Below are 19,590 nucleotides of genomic sequence, written 5' to 3' on the forward strand. Positions count from 1 at the left end.
AATACTTGCATGGATTTAAGATCTCTTTAGGCACTCTTTAAGAATTTCAATGAACCCAAGGTGGAGGAATAAGTGTGCTAGCTCCACCCCTCATCGCCGGTTCAATCGCCTTCCATGTGTTGGAGGACCATCTTCTGAAGCAGGCAGCTTCATGGTGATCTATGTGTACAGAAGACTGCTTGCTTCAGACCCTCCACCCTCCATCACCCTCCAACTTGTAGGGGGTGATGAGGAAATATGAGGAGGAGCTAGCTCTTCTTGCATCTTTCCTGAACAAGGCTAGGAAATGCCTAAAGAGGGATTTAGAAGAATATATTTTACCTTAAGAAAAGACTGTTTTATTTCAGTCCTTAAAAAAAAATTATAAAAATCACTTTTTTTGATAAGTTGCTTTTCAGGTCTTACAATACGGCCACAGACAGTTTTGTGGGAAATGATTTTTAGCTTCTAACAGCTACTTAGATGCACATTAAAACAATTTACATCTCCTTGCCCTAATACCTTCCTGTCTCTAATTTTAATTTAGTGTGTACGCTCTTTCACAGCCTGTGCATTAACTGCACTGTGTAAGAATAATTATTGCACCCCGCCTTGTCCTCTTTCTGTTTGTGTGTGTCCTTAGGGGGTGGGTTATGGCGGCAGTTATGGTGCCATAAACAAATTGATTAGAACCAGAAATGAAATTGCCAGGGGAGGAAAGTGTTTTGCTTATTTGAAAAGGCAGAATGTGCCTGCTTGCAAATATTTAACCAATTTGGGAGAGAAAATGTTGCAGGAAAGCTTCCTGAAAGGTAAATGAATCTCTATTTTAGTGCACCATTCTCATTACCTTTAAGATTGAACAAGAAAGGTCAGCAATGAAAGACTCATATTTGGTAAATTTTGTACTACAAGGTGCCATTTATAGTAAAAATAAACGGGTTCTCCAATCATGGAGAGCACGAGTTGCGCAAGGGTTAACAAGACATCCCCTGGGGTTGTTGGGCAGATTAGTCTAGAGGGTCTGGTGATTGGGGCATTCTTGTTGCTGGGGTAGAAAGTATGTTGCAAGTTTTGATTGACAGCTTTAGCCAATAAAAACCCGTGTGCAGCTTATGGTTTCACTTTTGCCAAGTGCAAGGGATCTCCCGCCCGCCCACCTCTTTTTTAAGTGTCTTTTGCTATTGACATTACTATGCCTGTCATGGGGTCGTCTGCTTTGGGGCAGGGGCCCGGTAAGGAATTTTGTCCATTTGGCTGATTGGCTGTGGCCATTTGGTTTTTGCTTACTGCGTAGCAAATTGTCACAACTTGTAAGGTCGGCAGTTAGGCATTGGTTTAAAAATTGGTTGGTGGAGGGGTATGGAAAGGCTGGGCCTACCCCTCAAAAATTGCTGCTGCTTATAGAGCTATTCCGTTAAAGGAATCCTGGGGTTCGACGGGCTCTCGTCTGTACCCTTGCAAGGGTACATGAACCGGAAGCTGTCTGCGGACAAACGCTGGCTCCCTCGGCCTATAGAGCGAGATGAGCACCGCAACCCCAGAGTCGGACACGACTGGACCTGATGGTCAGGGGCCCCTTTACCTTTACCTTATACCACCTTTATCTTCCAAGGAGCTCAAGGCAGTACACATGGTTCTCCTCCCCCTCCCCATTTGATCCTCACAACAACCCTGTGAGGTAGGAAAGGCTAAGAGTTTTTAAAATTGCTAACCCTAGGGTAAGTGCAGTAATATTTGGCTGATCTATGATTTAACATGTGGAGGGCTATTTTTCTAGAAAACGTGGTGCCGGAACTCGCCATGAATGCCTCCCTTGTTCTCTTATAATGAAAATAGTGCCCACCTTGACTGCATCTAGCACAATATTTAGGCAGGTGTTTAGGTTTCTACGCTATGGGGTGGAGGAGAGATTTCTAAGGAATCCCAAGGGAAGCTCTAAAAGAGGAAGTTGTTTTCCTGTTTTGTTTTTAAATGTATCTTTCATGCAATTTCTCAAGGTGGCTCCGACAGATCACTACATTGTCATGAATTAATGCTTATTAAATATCAGTAATAATAATGATGATGGTGATGATGCTGGTTCCTGTTTTTGTTTTTTGAAACTGCTTCATGGTTCACTAAAGGAGTGTATTTTTCCTACCAAGTTGTGGACGTGCAGATTAGACACTCTTATAGTGGGGCTGTAGCCTTTTTAGCTACTAAGGGTCCTTTAAGTTGCACCCAGGCAGGGACAGAGACAGCCAATAATGACACCAGGGGGTTGAATCCAGAGAAAGAATTTAATTCTTAAATTTAAGAGACTCTTGGTGGTCAGCTCCACGACAAGAGGAAAGAAACACAAATTTGCAAAGCTTCTTATACATTTCTTGGGCTCCTTTCCGCCTCCTCTGTAAATGTGCGCACGCAAGGGGGTCACAGGTTACAAATCCATATTAGGAAAATCCCTATCCTGTCCTTCTCATAAACACAAAGGGGGTCACAAGTACATATAAGGAAGATCTGTGTCCGGTCCTGTGCATAAACACATGCTGACTCAACAAAGCCTTCAGTAAGACTATGCGTCAAGCATAGCAGCTTCCAACGTCAAGCTCATCCACTGATAAGGCTTTCTCTGTGTTCCAGACAAGGCCAGCTCTTAGCCTTGATAGCAAGCTGTCTCACTGTTACATTACACTTTGGCACACAGACAGGCAAAGAGAACAATATGGGGGTGGGGGGTGGCTAAGCCATACACTCAGAATTATACAGTGCAGGCAATGCAAACTATAGGATCAGATCTAGCTCAATAACACGATTGGCAAACCTCTCCCTTCAGGGTGGTCAACCTGTGGCCCTCCAGTTTTTGCTGGGCCATCGTCCATTCTTGCTGGGACTGATGAGGGCTTGGAGTCTAAAGGAATCAAGCATTGAAAAAGAATTAAGCCAGTGAAGAAGCAAGGTTCTGCAGGGCAGCCAGAAATGTCAGGATTGATTTTCTGTCTGACCTTTAGTTCTTGCTGTTGTTCGTAAGAAGATTTAGTTTGTAACAAATTAAAGACGCCATGGGATAAACTGCTGAGTCAGAGCGCTAACACGAAATGCTCATGGTGAGCATGTTTTTCATATCTGCCATGATGAAAAAAAAGCCAACAGGAATATGATCAGTTAGCAGTCAAGAAAATTCTATTTTAATTAAGGAGCTGCCCATGGAAACAGTGATAATTTTAGACCAAATTAAATCGATTCCTTCTTGCTTTGTGTGAAACTATTCAAAGGGCACTTTGAGATTTCAGATGTATCTTGCAAGATAAATATTGCAACTAAAATCCTAGAACTCCACTGTGGGATGGCTGCCACTCAAGCCTGGCTTGCACTGAAATTGGATTTCAGCCATGTTGTGATCTGCCAATTACGTGGGCTGAACAGTGGTGTGTCAAGCTCAGACCAGCTTCTGTGCATGTCAATTTGCTTGTCAGAGACTTTAAAGAGGAGCACAAACTTTTCAGTGGGGTGTAAGGATCCCACTGAAAAATGAAATCCCCCATTAAATTTGCCAACAAACCCCATTGAAAAGTTTGTGCTCTTCAAATTTTAACGAATGAATATTCACAGCTAGCAAAAGTCACTGGAAAAATTAGAGGGCAAACAAAACAAAAAATAAAAAAGGAGTGGGGGATTTTTGATGATTATATGACAACGAATAAAGCAACCAAATCCTGAAAGCAGACTAGATTTGAACCATGCTGAAACTTAAAAGAAGGAGATATAGAGGTGAAACTTGTGTGTGAAATAAGACAGATGCATTTAAATTACACAGGATATGATTGGAAGACAGTATGTTTTCTTGGTTTTGTAGCTTATTTTTATTTTGTAACCTTTCTTTTCATTTCTTTTTTTCTCTTTTTCTCTTTTTTCTCTTTTCTTTCTTTCTTCCTTTTTCACTTTATTTTTGAAGATGGAATCTTTTCCTTTGTATACAACAACGAAATGTTCCAATGCTTACCTTCCTCCCCCTTTGTATCTATGTCCTTTTTGTAAGGTTTTTAAAAATTGAAATAAATAAAAAACATTTTTTTAAAAAAAAAGAAGAAAGAAAAATGAAATCCCCCTGGCCATTTTCCCTTTCTTCACACTCGGCCATTTTTACACACCAGACACACACAGAGAGAAGGATGTCATATAGAGGAGGGAGAAAGGTTGTTTTCTGCTGCTCCAGAGAAGCGGACAAGGAGCAATGGATTTAAACTACAAGAAAGAAGATTCCACCTAAACATTAGGAAGAACTTCCTGACAGTAAGAGCTGTTCGGCAGTGGAATTTGCTACCAAGGAGTGTGGTGGAGTCTCCTTCTTTGGAGGACTTTAAGCAGAGGCTTGACAGGCATATGTCAAGAATGCTTTGATGGTGTTTCCTGCTTGGCAGGGGGTTGGACTGGATGGCCCTAGTGGTCTCTTCCAACTCTATGATTCTATGATTCTAAGGACACTTTAAGATGCTTCTGTGCATTATAATCCCACACCGCTGGGGAATTGACCACATGGGCATGATTAATTCCATGGAACTTTGGGACCCACCACCCTGGTAAGGTACCAATCAGGTGTGTGTGTGTGTGTGTGTGTCAAAATTGGTCTCACCATGTGACTGTTTTGATTCACATGCAATCACCTGGAAATAGGAGTTCATCAAAAGGAAGTAGCACCCCTCAGTGGGGACCTCAGGCAATCTCTAAAAACCCTCACTCACATTCCTGACCACCATGGGTGCGATCAGAGCACTAGTTCATTTGGCAATCATAATTCATATACTGACTCTGTCAGCAGGGACTGAAAAAGTAATGTCGGCAAAGGTAATCCTGGTCTTTAAAAATGGCAAGCTAGAGTTCCTTTATTGGGCATACAATTCTGGCACGGGGGAGGAATTTGGATGGGAGCATTCTTTGTACAAAACCATGTAGGATTCTAAACATGTCCTTGTACTTATGCATCCACAAGCTTAACCCACATTTGAAAGCTCAACCCATCTCACCAAGACATCACGTAACTTATGTGTATATCAGCCCTCAGTGTTTTCGATAAAGTGACCTTTGGAGAGAACTTTTAACATTTTCACAGATCCAGCCGTTTCATAGATTAAATCATTAACACATTTGCTTCAGATCTTGTGAAGTCACAGCTTGATACTAAGGGACTGCCTTTAGGAAGTAATCTGGCTGTCAGACTGGGGGGGGGGGGGTTCATCAGATTGAAGGCTTTGGTGGTCTCAATGGCTAGAAAGTTTCACTGGATATCCCTCCCTGAACATGCTGCTTTTCCAGTCAGATATAAAAATCCTTGTAAAACTCAGTACACCGATTGTAAAAGCAGTCTGAGATTTTGATAAATAAAAACTGTTTATTCAGTATAGCCATAAATACAAATATAAAAAGAGAAGCACATTTTATAAGTCACAAAACTGGCTTGATGCAAAGCATCGGTTTACCTTTCCACATTTTAGGGAACCTAGGAAAATAAAACAGGGCCAGCCCTATCATTGAGGAAAGGGAGGCAGCTGCCTCAGACAGCTGATATTGAGTGTCATGAAAGGGCAGAAAATTGCTAGCTATGTTACATGTTAATATTATATTTTTATGCCCAGAGAGCAACACTTACAGGATCAATGTTTTATTACAGTAGGGATATGTGAAGCTGTCAGTGGTGGGCTGGTAGGGTGGAAAGCATGGAAGACAACAGTAGGTGGAGCCAAAATATTTTTCAGATATGGCAACCCTAACTTATTCTAGAACCATAACATTTTTTCACAACCCTAGAAAACAATTGGGGTATTTGATATAACTATGTTATTTACTGTCAAATATATTATCAGGGGTATCTGGCAGAGTTCAGCTCTTGCAGCCAAGGGCAATGGAGTATTTAAAATCTGAAAAGTCACTAAAAGGTAAAGGTAACGGGACCCCTGACCGTTAGGCCCAGGCCCAGACGACTCTGGGGTTGTGGCACTCATCTCGCTTTATGTGGCCAGCATGACTAAGCTGCTTCTGGCGAACCAGAGCAGCGTACGGAAACACCGTTTACCTTCCAGCCAGAGCAGGGAAGCAGAGCAGATAAAACCTATTTATCTACTTGCACTTGGACATGCTTTCAAACTGCTAGCATGGCAGGAGCTGGGACCAAGCAACGGGAGCTCACCCCGTCGCGGGGATTTGAACCACCGACCTTCCGATCAGCAAGCCCTAGGCTCTGTGGTTTAGACCACATCGCCACCCAAGAAGTCACTACCTAGGCCAAAAATACTTCAGAAGTCTAGTCAGAAGGAGGACGAAATCTCATGGGAATTCCATAAGCATCTAAATTTTAGCATGTATAAAGGAAGTATGTGTAAGGATGGGACATGAAGCAAACAGAGATGGGGGAGATTTTACCTAAACTGGAATTCAACAATTGAAAAGTGTGTGTGTGTGTATGTGTGTGTGTGTGTGTGTGTGTGTGTGTGAGAGAGAGAGAGAGAGAGAGAGAGAGAGAGAGAGAGAGAGAGAGAGAGAGAGAGACTTGTGTAACAATTTGTGTAACTTGTGTAACTTGTAAAATTTCCCCATATGAGAGATTTTGTGGCAAGCCAGAAATGTTGAGAAAAGACAAGTGAAATTTCTCAAGTACATTTCATGCATCAGTTGAGTTTTTGGTATTGGAGCTTAGGGCCTGTGTTTGGATGGGTTGGCTGACAGTCATTAGGATATGACACTTGAGAACTCTTGTATGCCCATCTGAGTTTTGTGAGAACCCTAAAACAGCCTCCCTCTGTACCTGACTGTGAGGAGAAACAGGAGACGGTCCTGTATGCAAAAAGACATGTACACATGCACTAGACTCTTATTGCTGTGCCCACAGAAGGCCTCGTTTGCACCCGAGGGACTTTTTGCATCCCTCTTAATGTGTAATCGATGAACTTAAAATTCATCTTGAACTTGTTCTCCGCAGAATAACCAATTTTATTTGAAAGAAAATGCATTCTTCACGACGAGGGAGGTAGGATGTTAGGACTCATGGGCAATAAACTAAAATATGCTTCTTGAAGTGTGTTTTTGAACTTCTCTCCTGTGCTTAAAAGAAACAAAAAAGAAAGAAGGGCAAAGTCTCTGTAGAAGCAAGTCTCTGTACAATTATTTAATACCTGCCCAATTGGGAGGGCATCTTTTCGGTGACTTGATCTTCAAGTACTTATAGCATATAACTTCATCGTGCATAAAGCAGGACTAGCGATGAGATTTCCCAGGGAAATAACAGGACAGAAGAAAGATGGTAAATTTCCATTGGAAGGCTTAATAGACTGGAGAGCTATCGTCAAATGGGTTTTAGAGAAGCATCTCTACAGAAGGGGGTGGGGAATCACCAAGCCTTCTTTCTCTTAAGATTCCAACCAGCATCTGTTTGAATACACATAATTTTAAATTCTAAAGTGCTTTATTCATAATAGGTATTTACCTTCATTCAGGGTACATTTCTGGAACATCTCAATAGGACAAATAAGTAAGATGCACTTTCTGCAGCCACTGACTTGTATTTAATTTTTGTTTTAAAAAAACAGCTTAAAAGATATGTATTTGAAAGGAAATCAGTTCGTAGATTGTAATGAACCTCAGGGGGAATGAAAAATAAATGACTTAAGTATACATAATAATGTTTGACAAGCTCTGTCATGATTGCCATTTTTTTTATATTTCACTTGTAGAAAATACTAATTAAAGTGAAAAAGAAGAAGCCAAGGGGAAATGTGGCTTCTTTAAATAGTCACAAATTGGAGGGGAGTAGGTGGCGAAAAGATATAATTTGGGGAAGTAAGATACCGATTTGCAAAATATATATATATATATAAATTTAAGTGCCCATAATTCTTCCAAAGCTAAGTCTAAGTCTCCCTGATTTGAATGAGACAGCTATATTTGTGCATAATTCTGCCATTTAAATAAATGGTAGTTCCAAATGCTTAGGTTTGGCTGGCTGGATCGTGACCAACAGGATGAGAATAGATAACAGAGTTTATTTGGTCTGCAGACATTTCCTCAAATAGCCATTTGGACATGGCATGAAGGCAGTGGTTTCGAGGGGTGCTGGAGCTAAAAGCCTATGCACTACATATAAGGTTCCTCCTAATAGGACTGGCTCCACACGCAGACTTTGCATAGTCACATTCTGTCCCCCTGTTTGGGACAGAGTTGCAGCTCAGTGGTAGAGCATATGCTTTACAAGTTGTGGAAGACCCCAGGTTCTAACCATGACATCTCCAAGGACTGTTTGGAAATCAATGGTGAGCTCATTCTCAGGGGGAGGATCCCTGTGTTGCCAAAACGTCACAACCCACAGACAAGCAGGAGGATCCACTTGGCTCACAGAAACCCACAGGATTCGTTAGGATTCACCTAATGAGCCGTGTCAGCAGAAGCCCTGTGCAGTTGTACAATGGAGCTCCCTCCCCTCCCCACAACCATAGAATCATAGAATCGTAGAGTTGGAAGAGACCACAAGGGCCATCCAGTCCAACCCCCTGCCAAGCAGGAAACACCATCAAAGCATTCTTGACATATGCCTATCAAGCCTCTGCTTAAAGACCTCCAAAGAAGGAGACTCCACCACACTCCTTGGTAGCAAATTCCACTGCCGAACAGCTCTTACTGTCAGGAAGTTCTTCCTAATGTTTAGGTGGAATCTTCTTTCTTGTAGTTTGAATCCATTGCTCCGTGTCCGCTTCTCTGGAGCAGCAGAAAACAACCTTTCTCCCTCCTCTATATGACATCCTTTTATATATTTGAACATGGCTATCATATCACCCCTTAACCTTCTCTTCTCCAGGCTAAACATACCCAGCTCTCTAAGCCGTTCCTCATAAGACATTGTTTCCAAGCCTTTGACCATTTTGGTTGCCCTCTTCTGGACACGTTCCAGCTTATCAGTATCCTTCTTGAACTGGGGTGCCCAGAACTGGACACAGTACTCCGATTGATATCTAAGCATGCTCAGCTGGCATGGAATGCTAGCTGGCTGACAGCAGGGGGAAGTGAAACCTGCCTGTATGTGTGGGGAGGGAGAGAATGGAGTGGAATGGAATGGAGTATTCTGGAAATGGGCATGGCTGGTGAGCGGATTGAAACTCTGAACAGGAACACACCACAGTGCAGCATTTTGCAGATCCTATTTGTATGTCCCCAAACACATGCAACCTGAGGCTACACAATATGGAGAAAGATCAGTTGTGATGGGCAAGCTGTCTTTTTGAGTGTTTCATCTGCTGTTGCTGATATCATTCAGGACATCCAGGAGGTTCCATTAATACCACAGCCAATAATGCTGCTTCAAAATTGCTGCTTCTTTATCACAATGCTGTACAAATCCTCTGCAAGTCATAACCAGTAGACAATCTCGTGAACCTGCTGAGGTTAAGTTTAGACTAACTATATTTTTCTCCCACAGTTTAAGGCAACTTACAATAAACCAGAAGACACCAGAATGCCCGATTTTATTCTTGCATAAGCCAAACATGCTTAGTAAATAATAATGTGTTTTGCAAAATCCTGGTCATACTCTGTGAAATGATAAGAGCAAGGAAAGGTCTGAAAGAGCTCGCTGATATCATCTGGTATTTGCACGCTCGTATGCAATAATATTATCCCTTTGATTTAGCTCTTCCGTTTTAAAGTACCAGAAGAGCATCATAAATAATAAATAATAACCATATCTCCATGCAAAACTGCTTGCCTAACATTTAAAAACTTAATCAAGCGATTTTATGAGACTCCTTTCCCCCCCCTTTTTTAAAAAAAAGTAATTTTGCAGTAGCAAATACTTAACAGAGAAGACTGTAGTAAAGCAGCCATTCCATCTCAAGCATGGCAGGATTTAGTGGCTCCTTAAAATGATTGGACTGGTTTTTCCATTGACATACATGTTTCAGGTTTTGCTTCAGGACAATTTTCCAGCTGCACAGTTATGGTGTGCATTTAGGGGTGTGTGTGTGTCTGTGTACAGTTGCCTGTGAAGAAAATGGGAAATTTATTACAAAACACATTGCAGAAGGCAGCGATCACTGGTTGTGGGAGATGGCAATGTTCAGCTCTGAAAATAAGTATTTAGGAACAGATGAACTTATCACATACTAGGTCAGTTTTTGTCCCTGGAGCCCATTCTTGTCTACTCTGTCTGGTAGCAGCTCTCTTGGAACTCAGTTCAAGGTCCTTCCATCCCGTCTGATGGATGGAAGAGGTTTCAAGAAGAGGTTCCAGGGACTGAATCTGGGACTTCCTGCATGCAGAGCCATGACCCCTCCTGCACTTTATGTCAGAAGAAAGACCCCCAAAAAAGCCATTTGTCACTGAGAAATATGGAGATTTCAACAGTCTTATCAAAATGCTATAGGTTTCCTGCGTAGCTCCTCACATCTCACACCTGAGATGCACTCTGAATTTCAAAAAACTGGCCAGAAGATGCAGAAAATTCCACCTAAGATGCACTGATAGTCTTTCTGAGCACAATTCAAAGTGTTGGTGCTGACCTTTAAAGCCCTAAACGGCCTCGGTTCTGTATACCTGAAGGAGCATCTCCTCCCCCATCGTTCTGCCCGGACACTGAGGTCCAGCGCCGAGGGCCTTCTGGCGGTTCCCTCACTACGAGAAGCCAAGTTACAGGGAACCAGGCAGAGGGCCTTATCGGTAGTGGCACCCACCCTGTGGAATGCCCTCCCACCGGAGGTCAAAGAGAATCACAATTACCAGACCTTTAGAAGGCAAGACAGCCCTGTTTAGGGAAGCTTTTAATGTTTGATGGATTTCTGTATTTTAATATTTTGTTGGAAGCTGCCCAGAGTGGCTGGGGGAACCCAGCCAGATGGGCGGGGTATAAATAATAAATTATTATTATTATTATTATTATTATTATTATTATTATTATTATTAAGGAATCCTCAACTTTCCTCAGAGGTTTTGCTTGAGTAGGAATCCTCACATTTATTCAGGATTTAGGCTAGCTATGCAAAGAGAGGTCTGTGAGTGTCCTTTGAGGTGGGAAGAAAATGGGAACTAAGTAGATCAATAACATACTGTGTTTCTCCGAAAATAAGCCATACCCCAAAAATATGCCATGCCCCAAAAATAAGCCATAGTGGTAGGCAGTTTAACCTTGTAGGTTAAACTGTACCATACTTAATATTAAAAAAAGACATCCCCTGAAAATAAGCTACTGTGTTTTTTTTTTTTAGGAAAAATAAATATAAGACGGTGTCTTACTTTTGGAGAAACACGGTAGTAGTCTGTCTAAGAAATGTCAATTGCCAGTACCAGTAGGAAGAGCTGGGAAATGTATTTGAAAGCCTGGAGAGAAGAAAAAGAGGGCAGAGTTTGGATTTGATATCCCGCATTATCACTACCCGAAGGAGTCTCAAAGCGCTAACATTCTCCTTTCCCTTCCTCTCCCACAACAAACACTCTGTGAGGTGAGTGGGGCTGAGAGACTTCAGAGAAGTGTGACTAGCCCAAGGTCACCCACCAGCTGCATGTGGAGGAGCGGAGACGCGAACCTGGTTCCCCAGATTACGAGTCTACCGCTCTTAACCACTACACCACACTGGCTCTCAGCATTGACAGCGTTGAGCTTGATGGACCAATGATCTGTCTCAGTATAAGTCAGGTGCTGCTCAGCATTTGCATCCAATCCGTGCATCTATTGCCATTGCCTTACAACTCTAAAATTAGGAAAAGTTAAATGTGGCATGTAAAGCCAAGGAACATTTTATACTGTATATGCTACTGAGGCCACAGTAAATGGCAGTCTTTCTTTCATCACTGGCTGATTCAACCCCAGCAAAGAGCATGGCCTGTGCCAGGAATGGGGGGCACTTTTGACCCTCCAGATATTGTTGGATTCCAACTCGCATCAGCCGCAACCAGCATGTCAGGGTTGAAGGGAGCTGTAGTTCACCAACAACAGGTTGCCCATCCCCAAACTATGGCCATTTTTGAAAATAAATAATTATTCAGTTGTAGCCTGGAAGTAAATAATTATTCAGTTGTAGAATCATCCTCCTACATATTTATCCCCCCCTTTTCATTCCTAATATTCAAGCAGCAAATTGTTTATTACTGTTTACTGAAAACAGCCCTGTAACCAAATTAAATGACTGCCTTAATTTCCATATGTGTTCTGCTGAAATGTATTTATGCTCTGAAGGTTTTGACCACACTGATGTGTGTGTCGCCCCCCCCCCCCGGCAGATAGAAATTAACATTTACACAGCCGTAAGCAAGATAAATATTCATTTTATTTATTTCCTTTTCCATACGATTAAAAGACACATTTCCTTAGGCCTAGAGGTAGCTGTCAGTTGGAAGTGCAGGTTGGAGTGTGCAAAAAAATGTTATGCTCCTCTGCTGATAAAGCAAATAAGAGCAAGCTTTTAGTTACAGGTTGGCAAATTTGATTAACTTACCCAGTACAAAATAACAACAACCCATCCCTCATATTTGTAATGTTGGAATAACAACTGAGAATTTTGGAATAACAACTTTTCCTCTCTACAGGATTATGCTGAAAAGGAGAATACAATCGCCAAGGCTCTGGAAGACCTTAAAGCCAACTTCTATTGTGAACTTTGTGATAAACAATACTATAAGCATCAAGAGTTTGACAATCACATCAACTCCTATGACCACGCTCACAAACAGGTAAGCTCCAACATTTTCATGACTGCCAAAATGATGTAATTGCGTGTTGAGACACAGAGACCTCCCCCCTAAATAAATTCACACTTGACTCAAATTTAGGTTTGGTTTTTTGGCAGAATTTAGGGCACAACTTTATTGATTACAGAAAGTGAGTGGTTGCATAAGTTCTGATTCGACTAGCTCCCTGCACCCTTGCAGGTAGCGCTGACCCAGGGCACCAGCATTGGTCAGCCAAGGGTGAATACCTGGATAGGCAGAAAGCCGGGAACAGGCTATGTCCACCACCCAGATGTTCCCTGGACTCAGGCATGGGCACAACCCCCTCACAGGGCTTGACCAAACCATTTGAGTCCCTGGATTCCTTTAACGGAATACCCTTCACATAGGGATGGCAAGAGCGTTCTCCCATCCCTATCACCTGAACCAGTGCCTATCCACAACCTTACATGTTGTGACGATTTGCTACACGGCAGGTGAAACCCATATGCCAACACCCAATCACCCAGACGTCACACGACGGCATAGCAAGGTCAATCGCAAAAATGCCCTAAAATTAGGGAGAGGTGGGCAGGTGTTCCAATGCACAAGCTGAAAGAGGAAGCTCTGGGACATGTGCATGGGTTTATATAGGTCCCTCAATCCATTTGGACTGCGCCCATTGGCCAGATTGATCCCCAACATCGAGGGACCAACCAATCGGGTGTTGTGGCTGACCAATCTTACCTACCCACAACACAGGAGGTCGGTCTCCAGGTTTCACCTCTTTGAGGGAGGACCCGATATGGCAAAGGTATTTTTTCCACTGCTGTTTTGTGCCTGAAACCCTAGTTGAAAATGAAAGACCTGTGATTATAACAAGTGCACACCATTTTGAAGAAAGAGGGTACTAACAGACTGTGACTCTTTGGGAGTTGGATTCTATCACTTACCAGCAAATTCAGGCTGCAGAAATTATAGGACGCATTTGCACCAAATATTTAAAGCACTGTGGCACCACCTTCAACAGTCATGGCTTCCCGCAAGGAATCCTGGCAAATGTCATTCGTTATAGGTGCTGAGAGTGGTAAACAGAGACCCCCTTCAATTCTGCTTTGCAAGGAACTCTGGGAATTGTAGCTATGTGAGGGGAATAGGGGTCTCTTGACAACTCTCACTACCCTTAACAAACTACAGGTCTCCAGATTTGCGGGGGGGGGGGGGAGTCATGATTGTTTAATGTGGTTTAATAGTGTTTTAAATGTATTGTGTGGATGTGACCATAGAGTCTTGATCAACAAGCCCACTTCTTGCAAAAGATCTGACTTTTTGAGATAAGGAAAGTGACAGGGGAATTCATTGGAAAGTGTGGGACAACACCTTTTGATGTCATCTAATCGCTTATTGGTGTTCTGCTGTTTTATTATATGTTATTGTATTTGGCTACTATCTTATATTTGCCTACCTGGGGATCAGCCCCTTTGAAATCAGCCAGACTTACCTTTGAGTAAACATGTACACAACTGCACTGTTCCCCCCCCCCTATATTATTAGGCACTTTAAAATGTTGCTAAAAGTTGGGATGGAAATCGTAAAATTAATTACCATAATTAAAATTTATTTCTCTATTATAAAACTTTCCAGTACTGGCGTCTTTGAGATTCTGAAGGATGTGTGAAAACTCACAATTTAATAAACAAGCATGACTACTAATGGTTTCTTCTTTAATATTTTATTCCCTGTTTCTGATGCGCCAGAACCAAAATAGCTTCAGAAAATTAGCAAGGGTTTCTTTCACTCTCAGCCCCATCAATTAAAATTTGCCTTCACTGATTAATATTGGACTCCCAACCAATTAATCAACTAAAGCGTTAATGGATTAATCTGCTGATTAAAGCTTGCAAGGCTCCATATGAGTGATTACATCCTCGGTGCTCTCCTGATTTGATTTCTTATCAATTACATCCACAGTAATTGCGGATGGCCTGAATGTACATGCTTGCCTTGTATAGACAGCTGTTGTCATGTTGACCCCAAGATCAGAGAATATAAGACATATAAAATAGTTAAGGTATTCTTGTTTAGATATTTGTGTCTTATTTGTATGCAAGCTTTTAAGTTGTGTGCAATGACAAAACCAGGCAAATAAGAAGGTGACTTATGAGTTTGTGAGGTGCGAGACACCCGAAATTCCTGGATCCAATAAAAGTTAGAAATTAATCAATACAAGACAAACTAGAAGACACCCAAATGCCCTGGTTAGCACATCACCAATTACATGCCTTTTAAAACAATTCAGTAATGAAATCAGCAGCAACTAGGCCCCTGACAATCTTCAGAAACCTCATCCTAACAACAAAGGGACACGGCAGAGGGATGCCATCCACAATATACAAAATACTACTCCAAAACCCCACAAACTCCCTAGATGCAATAAAAAAAAAACAATGGGAGGATGACATAGGATACGAGATTAACCCCACTCAATGTACCAGAATGTGGTCCAAACCCCCTTTAAATCCATATCAACGAAAAGAAAAGAACTCACTCTGAAACTCACCTACAGGTAATACCTAACACCCAGAAAATTAGCACTAATATGCCCAGGATCCTCACCAAAATGCTGGAGAGGGTGCATCTCCACAGGCACATACCTCCACATGTGGTGGGAGTGCCCCCAAATCCAACTATTTTGGACAACAACCATATGAGAAATAAGTAAAATAACCAAACAAGTATTAGAAACCACCCCAGAACTGGCCTTACTAAACATCTTCCAAGACAATAATGCCCACTTACACCACAAAGAACTCCCAGTACGTTTCTGAGCACAATTCAAAGTGTTGGTGCTGACCTTTAAAGCCCTAAATGGCCTCGGTCCAGTATACCTGAAGGAGCATCTCCACCCCCATCATTCTGCCTGGACACTGAGGTCCAGCACCGAGGGCCTTCTGGCGGTTCCCTCGTTGCGAGAAGCCAAGTTGCAGGGAACTAGGCAGAGGGCCTTCTCGGTGGTGGCGCCTGCCCTGTGGAACGCCCTCCCAACAGATTTCAAAAAGGAAAACAACTACCAGACTTTTAGAAGACATCTGAAGGCAGCCCTGTTCAGGGAGGCTTTTAATGTTTAATAGATTATTGTGTTTTATTTTTCTGTTGGAAGCCGCCCAGAGTGGCTGGGGAGACCCAGCCAGATGGGCGGGGTATAAATAATATATTATTATTATTATTATTATTATTATTATTATTATTATTATTATTATTATTATCATTACCCACCTACTTTCAGCAGCCAGAAATATCATAACCAGACACTGGAGAGACCTGTCAGGAGTAAGCATGGACCAAAGGTACCAAATAGTATGGGAAACAGCCTTACTAGAAAAATTAACCAATAAGCTGAAACTGACATGAGGACAAATAGAAGAAGACGCCTTCACCCCGGTATGGTTCCCCTTTATCACCACAGCCCAACAAGAAATTGACAAAAATCCACCAACACCATACGAATCAATATGGCTAACCTGATCCAAAACACTCATTCCTCTCTCGCATGAAAACAATAACAAAGACCACCACAGCCAACCACAAATGAACAACCACATCATAGGCCAACCCCAACCTCTCTCACCACCAAAGGAACACAAACGAACAACAGAGAACCTGCACAAGTAACACTGACCTCAAACCCTACATATATTAAGTAAAATAGAAACATTGTCACCCGACCCCACCCCCACCCATCCCCTCCCTGTCCACCTCTCTCCCCCTCTCAATCTAGATTCAGGCTGTAAATATGTATTAATAAAACATATATCATATAAACCATATATCATAAAGACACCACATTCCCTCTGTGCCTCATTGTTCCAAAAGAAAACACAAACCCTGGTAAGCATGTCCGGTACCCTTGGAATCTCACACCCCTCAGAGATTGGGGTGGCACATAAAGGTAAAGGGACCAATGACCATTAGGTCCAATTATGACCGACTCTGGGGTTGCAACGCTCATCTCGCGTTATTGGCCGAGGGAGCCGGTGTACAGCTTCCAGGTCATGTGGCCAGCATGACAAAGCCACTTCTGGCGAACCAGAGCAGCACACAGAAACACTGTTTACCTTCCCACCGGAGAGGTCCCTATTTATCTACTTGCACTTTGACGTGCTTTCGAACTGCTAGGTTGGCAGGAGCTGGGACTGACCAACGGGAGCTCACCCCGTTGCGGGGATTCGAACCACCGACCTTCTGATTGGCAAGCCCTAGGCTCTCTGGTTTAACCCACAGCGCCACATAACAATACACTAAAATTGGTTTTTTCCAAATGCTACAGGATGCAATTCTAAGGTCACTTACCTGGAAATTCTGAGTGCACATTGTGATGTTAGAGCCCTGCAGTACCCTCAACCTCTTTCCCCACCGGCATGCCCGCTCTCCCTCCGGAGTCCGCTGGGCTGCCCCACGTTACCTGGGAAAGGGTCTGGCTATACTCAGTGGCTCTAACGGGGTCGCCAAAACAGTTCCTTCAAATGGTAAAGCTGCCACCACCTGGGGTTTCCTTAAAGTCCACCGGGACCAATAATACACGCTCAGCCTGGTAGAGGGCAAAACAGCCTAGGACTGGGTTTAGCAATGTAACCAGAAAGGACCAAGATCCACAAAGAAATATCTTTTAACTATTTATTGTAAAACAGTTAAACAAGGTAAAATACAACAGTTCTCAAGCAAAGGGAATACAAAGATAAAACAAGAAAAATATAACTAACTTATGGATACAAACTTGAGGCAAAGTTGGAACCAAGACTGCATCTCTCCATCTCGGCAAATCGCAGTCAAGAGCCATTGGCAGACCTCAGTCTCTTTTAGGCTCTTTGAAGAGGAACAGGACAGCAGTACCTTGCTGGGCCATTTTGCAAGACAAAAGGACAATAGAGCCCACTTCTTACAGACTTAAATCCCCAGAGCCTTGAGGTATTCCACGTGGGCTTATAGGTCACTATCCAATCTGGGTTAGTTTGGCGTTTGAATAATCCAATCAAAAGTTCCATAACCGTTTGTCTTGTCAATCAATAAGAGGCTACACAGATGTCTTGTGTTTACCCATTAATCAACCTACAGGGCAATTAGCGCTTTTGGTTCCCAGAGCACACCGGACAAGCCTTCCTCCCTAATTTCTTATCACACAGGAATGGGAGATTTCACAGCTGCAAGGTTGGGGAAATTATACACGGGATCAAAGAACAGGATAAGAGTCAAAGATCCTCTTTCTCAGGGTTCAAGAGTTTAGATTCCCAGGCCATTCTCTCTCTCGATGGCCAGGGTCCCATGAGGCTTTGCAACTCCCATGGTGCTCTGTACAGACCAAGGATAGTACACTCAAATCCATGACACACATACTTAAATGTTTTGGGTTGTTGTGTTTGACACATTGTCCTCCAATGGGATCGCAAGATCTGAGCTGAGAGTTCAAACTCATGACACTTCAGTTCAAAACTGAGAGTGGTGAATAGTGATCAGTTAAACCTCTTTTTGGATGGGACTGCATTTCCCCTAAAGCAGGTGTGGAGTCCCTGCGACACTTCCATTGTTCCTGGACTACAAATCCCATCATCTCCAAACAGTGGCCATGCAGGCTGGAGGGCTACATGTGTCCTAAGGATCAGGTCCACAATTTGGAGGTCCTTACTTTATAAGAAAAACAAGAAGCTGTGCTTTCAAACAGCAAGTGCTCCCCCTGTAAAATATGGTAACTTTTGCTCATACACCCTCAGTTCACCAAAATGCCCCCCCCCATTTTTACTGCATGTGAATGGGTCAATAAAGGGGGGCATTTTCGGCCTATTTAATTTCCTCCAGTACTGTTTTTATATTCCAGTGAAAATGTCTTTTATAATAATAATAATAATAATTTATTATTTATACCGCTCCCATCTGGCTGGGTTTCCCCAGCCACTCTGGGCGGCTTCCAACAGAAAAATAAAACACAGTAATCTATTAAACATTAAAAGCCTCCCTGAACAGGGCTGCCTTCAGATGTCTTCTAAAAGTCTGGTAGTTGTTTTCCTCTTTGACATCTGTTGGGAGGGCATTCCACAGGGCAGGCGCCACCACCAAGAAGGCCCTCTGCCTAGTTCCCTGCAACTTGGCTTCTCGCAACGAGGGAACCGCCAGTAGGCCCTTGGTGCTGGACCTCAGTGTCCGGGCAGAATGGTGGAGGTGGAGATGCTCCTTCAGGTATACTGGACCGAGGCCATTTAGGGCTTTAAAGGTCAGCACCAACACTTTGAATTGTGCTCGGAAACGTACTGGGAGCCAGTGTAGATCTTTCAAGACCGGTGTTATGTGGTCTCAGCGGCCGCTCCCAGTCACCAGTCTAGCTGCCGCATCCGAGTCACCTTCAAAGGTAGCCCCACGTAGAGCGCATTGCAGTAGTCCAAGCAGGAGATAACTGGAGCATGCACCACTCTGGCTAGACAGTCTGCAGGCCTAACACTTGACCTAACACTATTTTTTTGCCATGTTCTTCCCCCCCCCCCTCCATTTTTTTTATTTGAAGCAGAAATAAACATGAATCTGTTAGCACACAAATTTATCTCTCAGCCCTTAAGTGGTTCATGATTCACATAGAAATGTGGAGAACTGAACATCTTGCTGGAGACAGATAAACAGGATATTTAAGGGAGGAAAAACGACTATACCTTATTTTACCTGTTAGCATCCTGTATAAATATTTGACAAAATGGAATAAATAGCAAGAAACTAATGGACTTGGATTAAATAAAACCCAACTGTGAGCAGAAGGAGAAAATTGCAGTAGTCCAAGCAGGAGATAACTGGAGCATGCACCACTCTGGCTAGACAGTCTGCAGGCCTAACACTTGACCTAACACTATTTTTTTGCCATGTTCTTCCCCCCCCCCTCCATTTTTTTTATTTGAAGCAGAAATAAACATGAAT

The 19,590-nt window shown here is 42.8% G+C and overlaps 1 protein-coding gene across 1 annotated transcript in view; it reads left to right on the forward strand.

Annotated features, from left to right (window-relative positions):
• Positions 1 to 4,716: 4,716 nt before the first annotated feature.
• ZNF804A (zinc finger protein 804A) overlaps positions 4,717 to 19,590 on the forward strand; it is a 68,381-nt gene continuing 53,507 nt past the window's right edge. Inside the window, exons 1-2 of the mRNA XM_088675887.1 lie at positions 4,717 to 4,806; positions 12,520 to 12,663. Of these exons, the coding sequence (XP_088532013.1) occupies positions 4,717 to 4,806; positions 12,520 to 12,663 (234 nt within the window). The remainder of the gene's footprint in view (positions 4,807 to 12,519; positions 12,664 to 19,590) is intronic.

Source organism: Zootoca vivipara, chromosome 1, assembly GCF_965207765.1.
Source record: "Zootoca vivipara chromosome 1, rZooViv2.hap1.1, whole genome shotgun sequence".
Taxonomy (NCBI): Eukaryota; Metazoa; Chordata; class Lepidosauria; order Squamata; family Lacertidae; genus Zootoca; species Zootoca vivipara.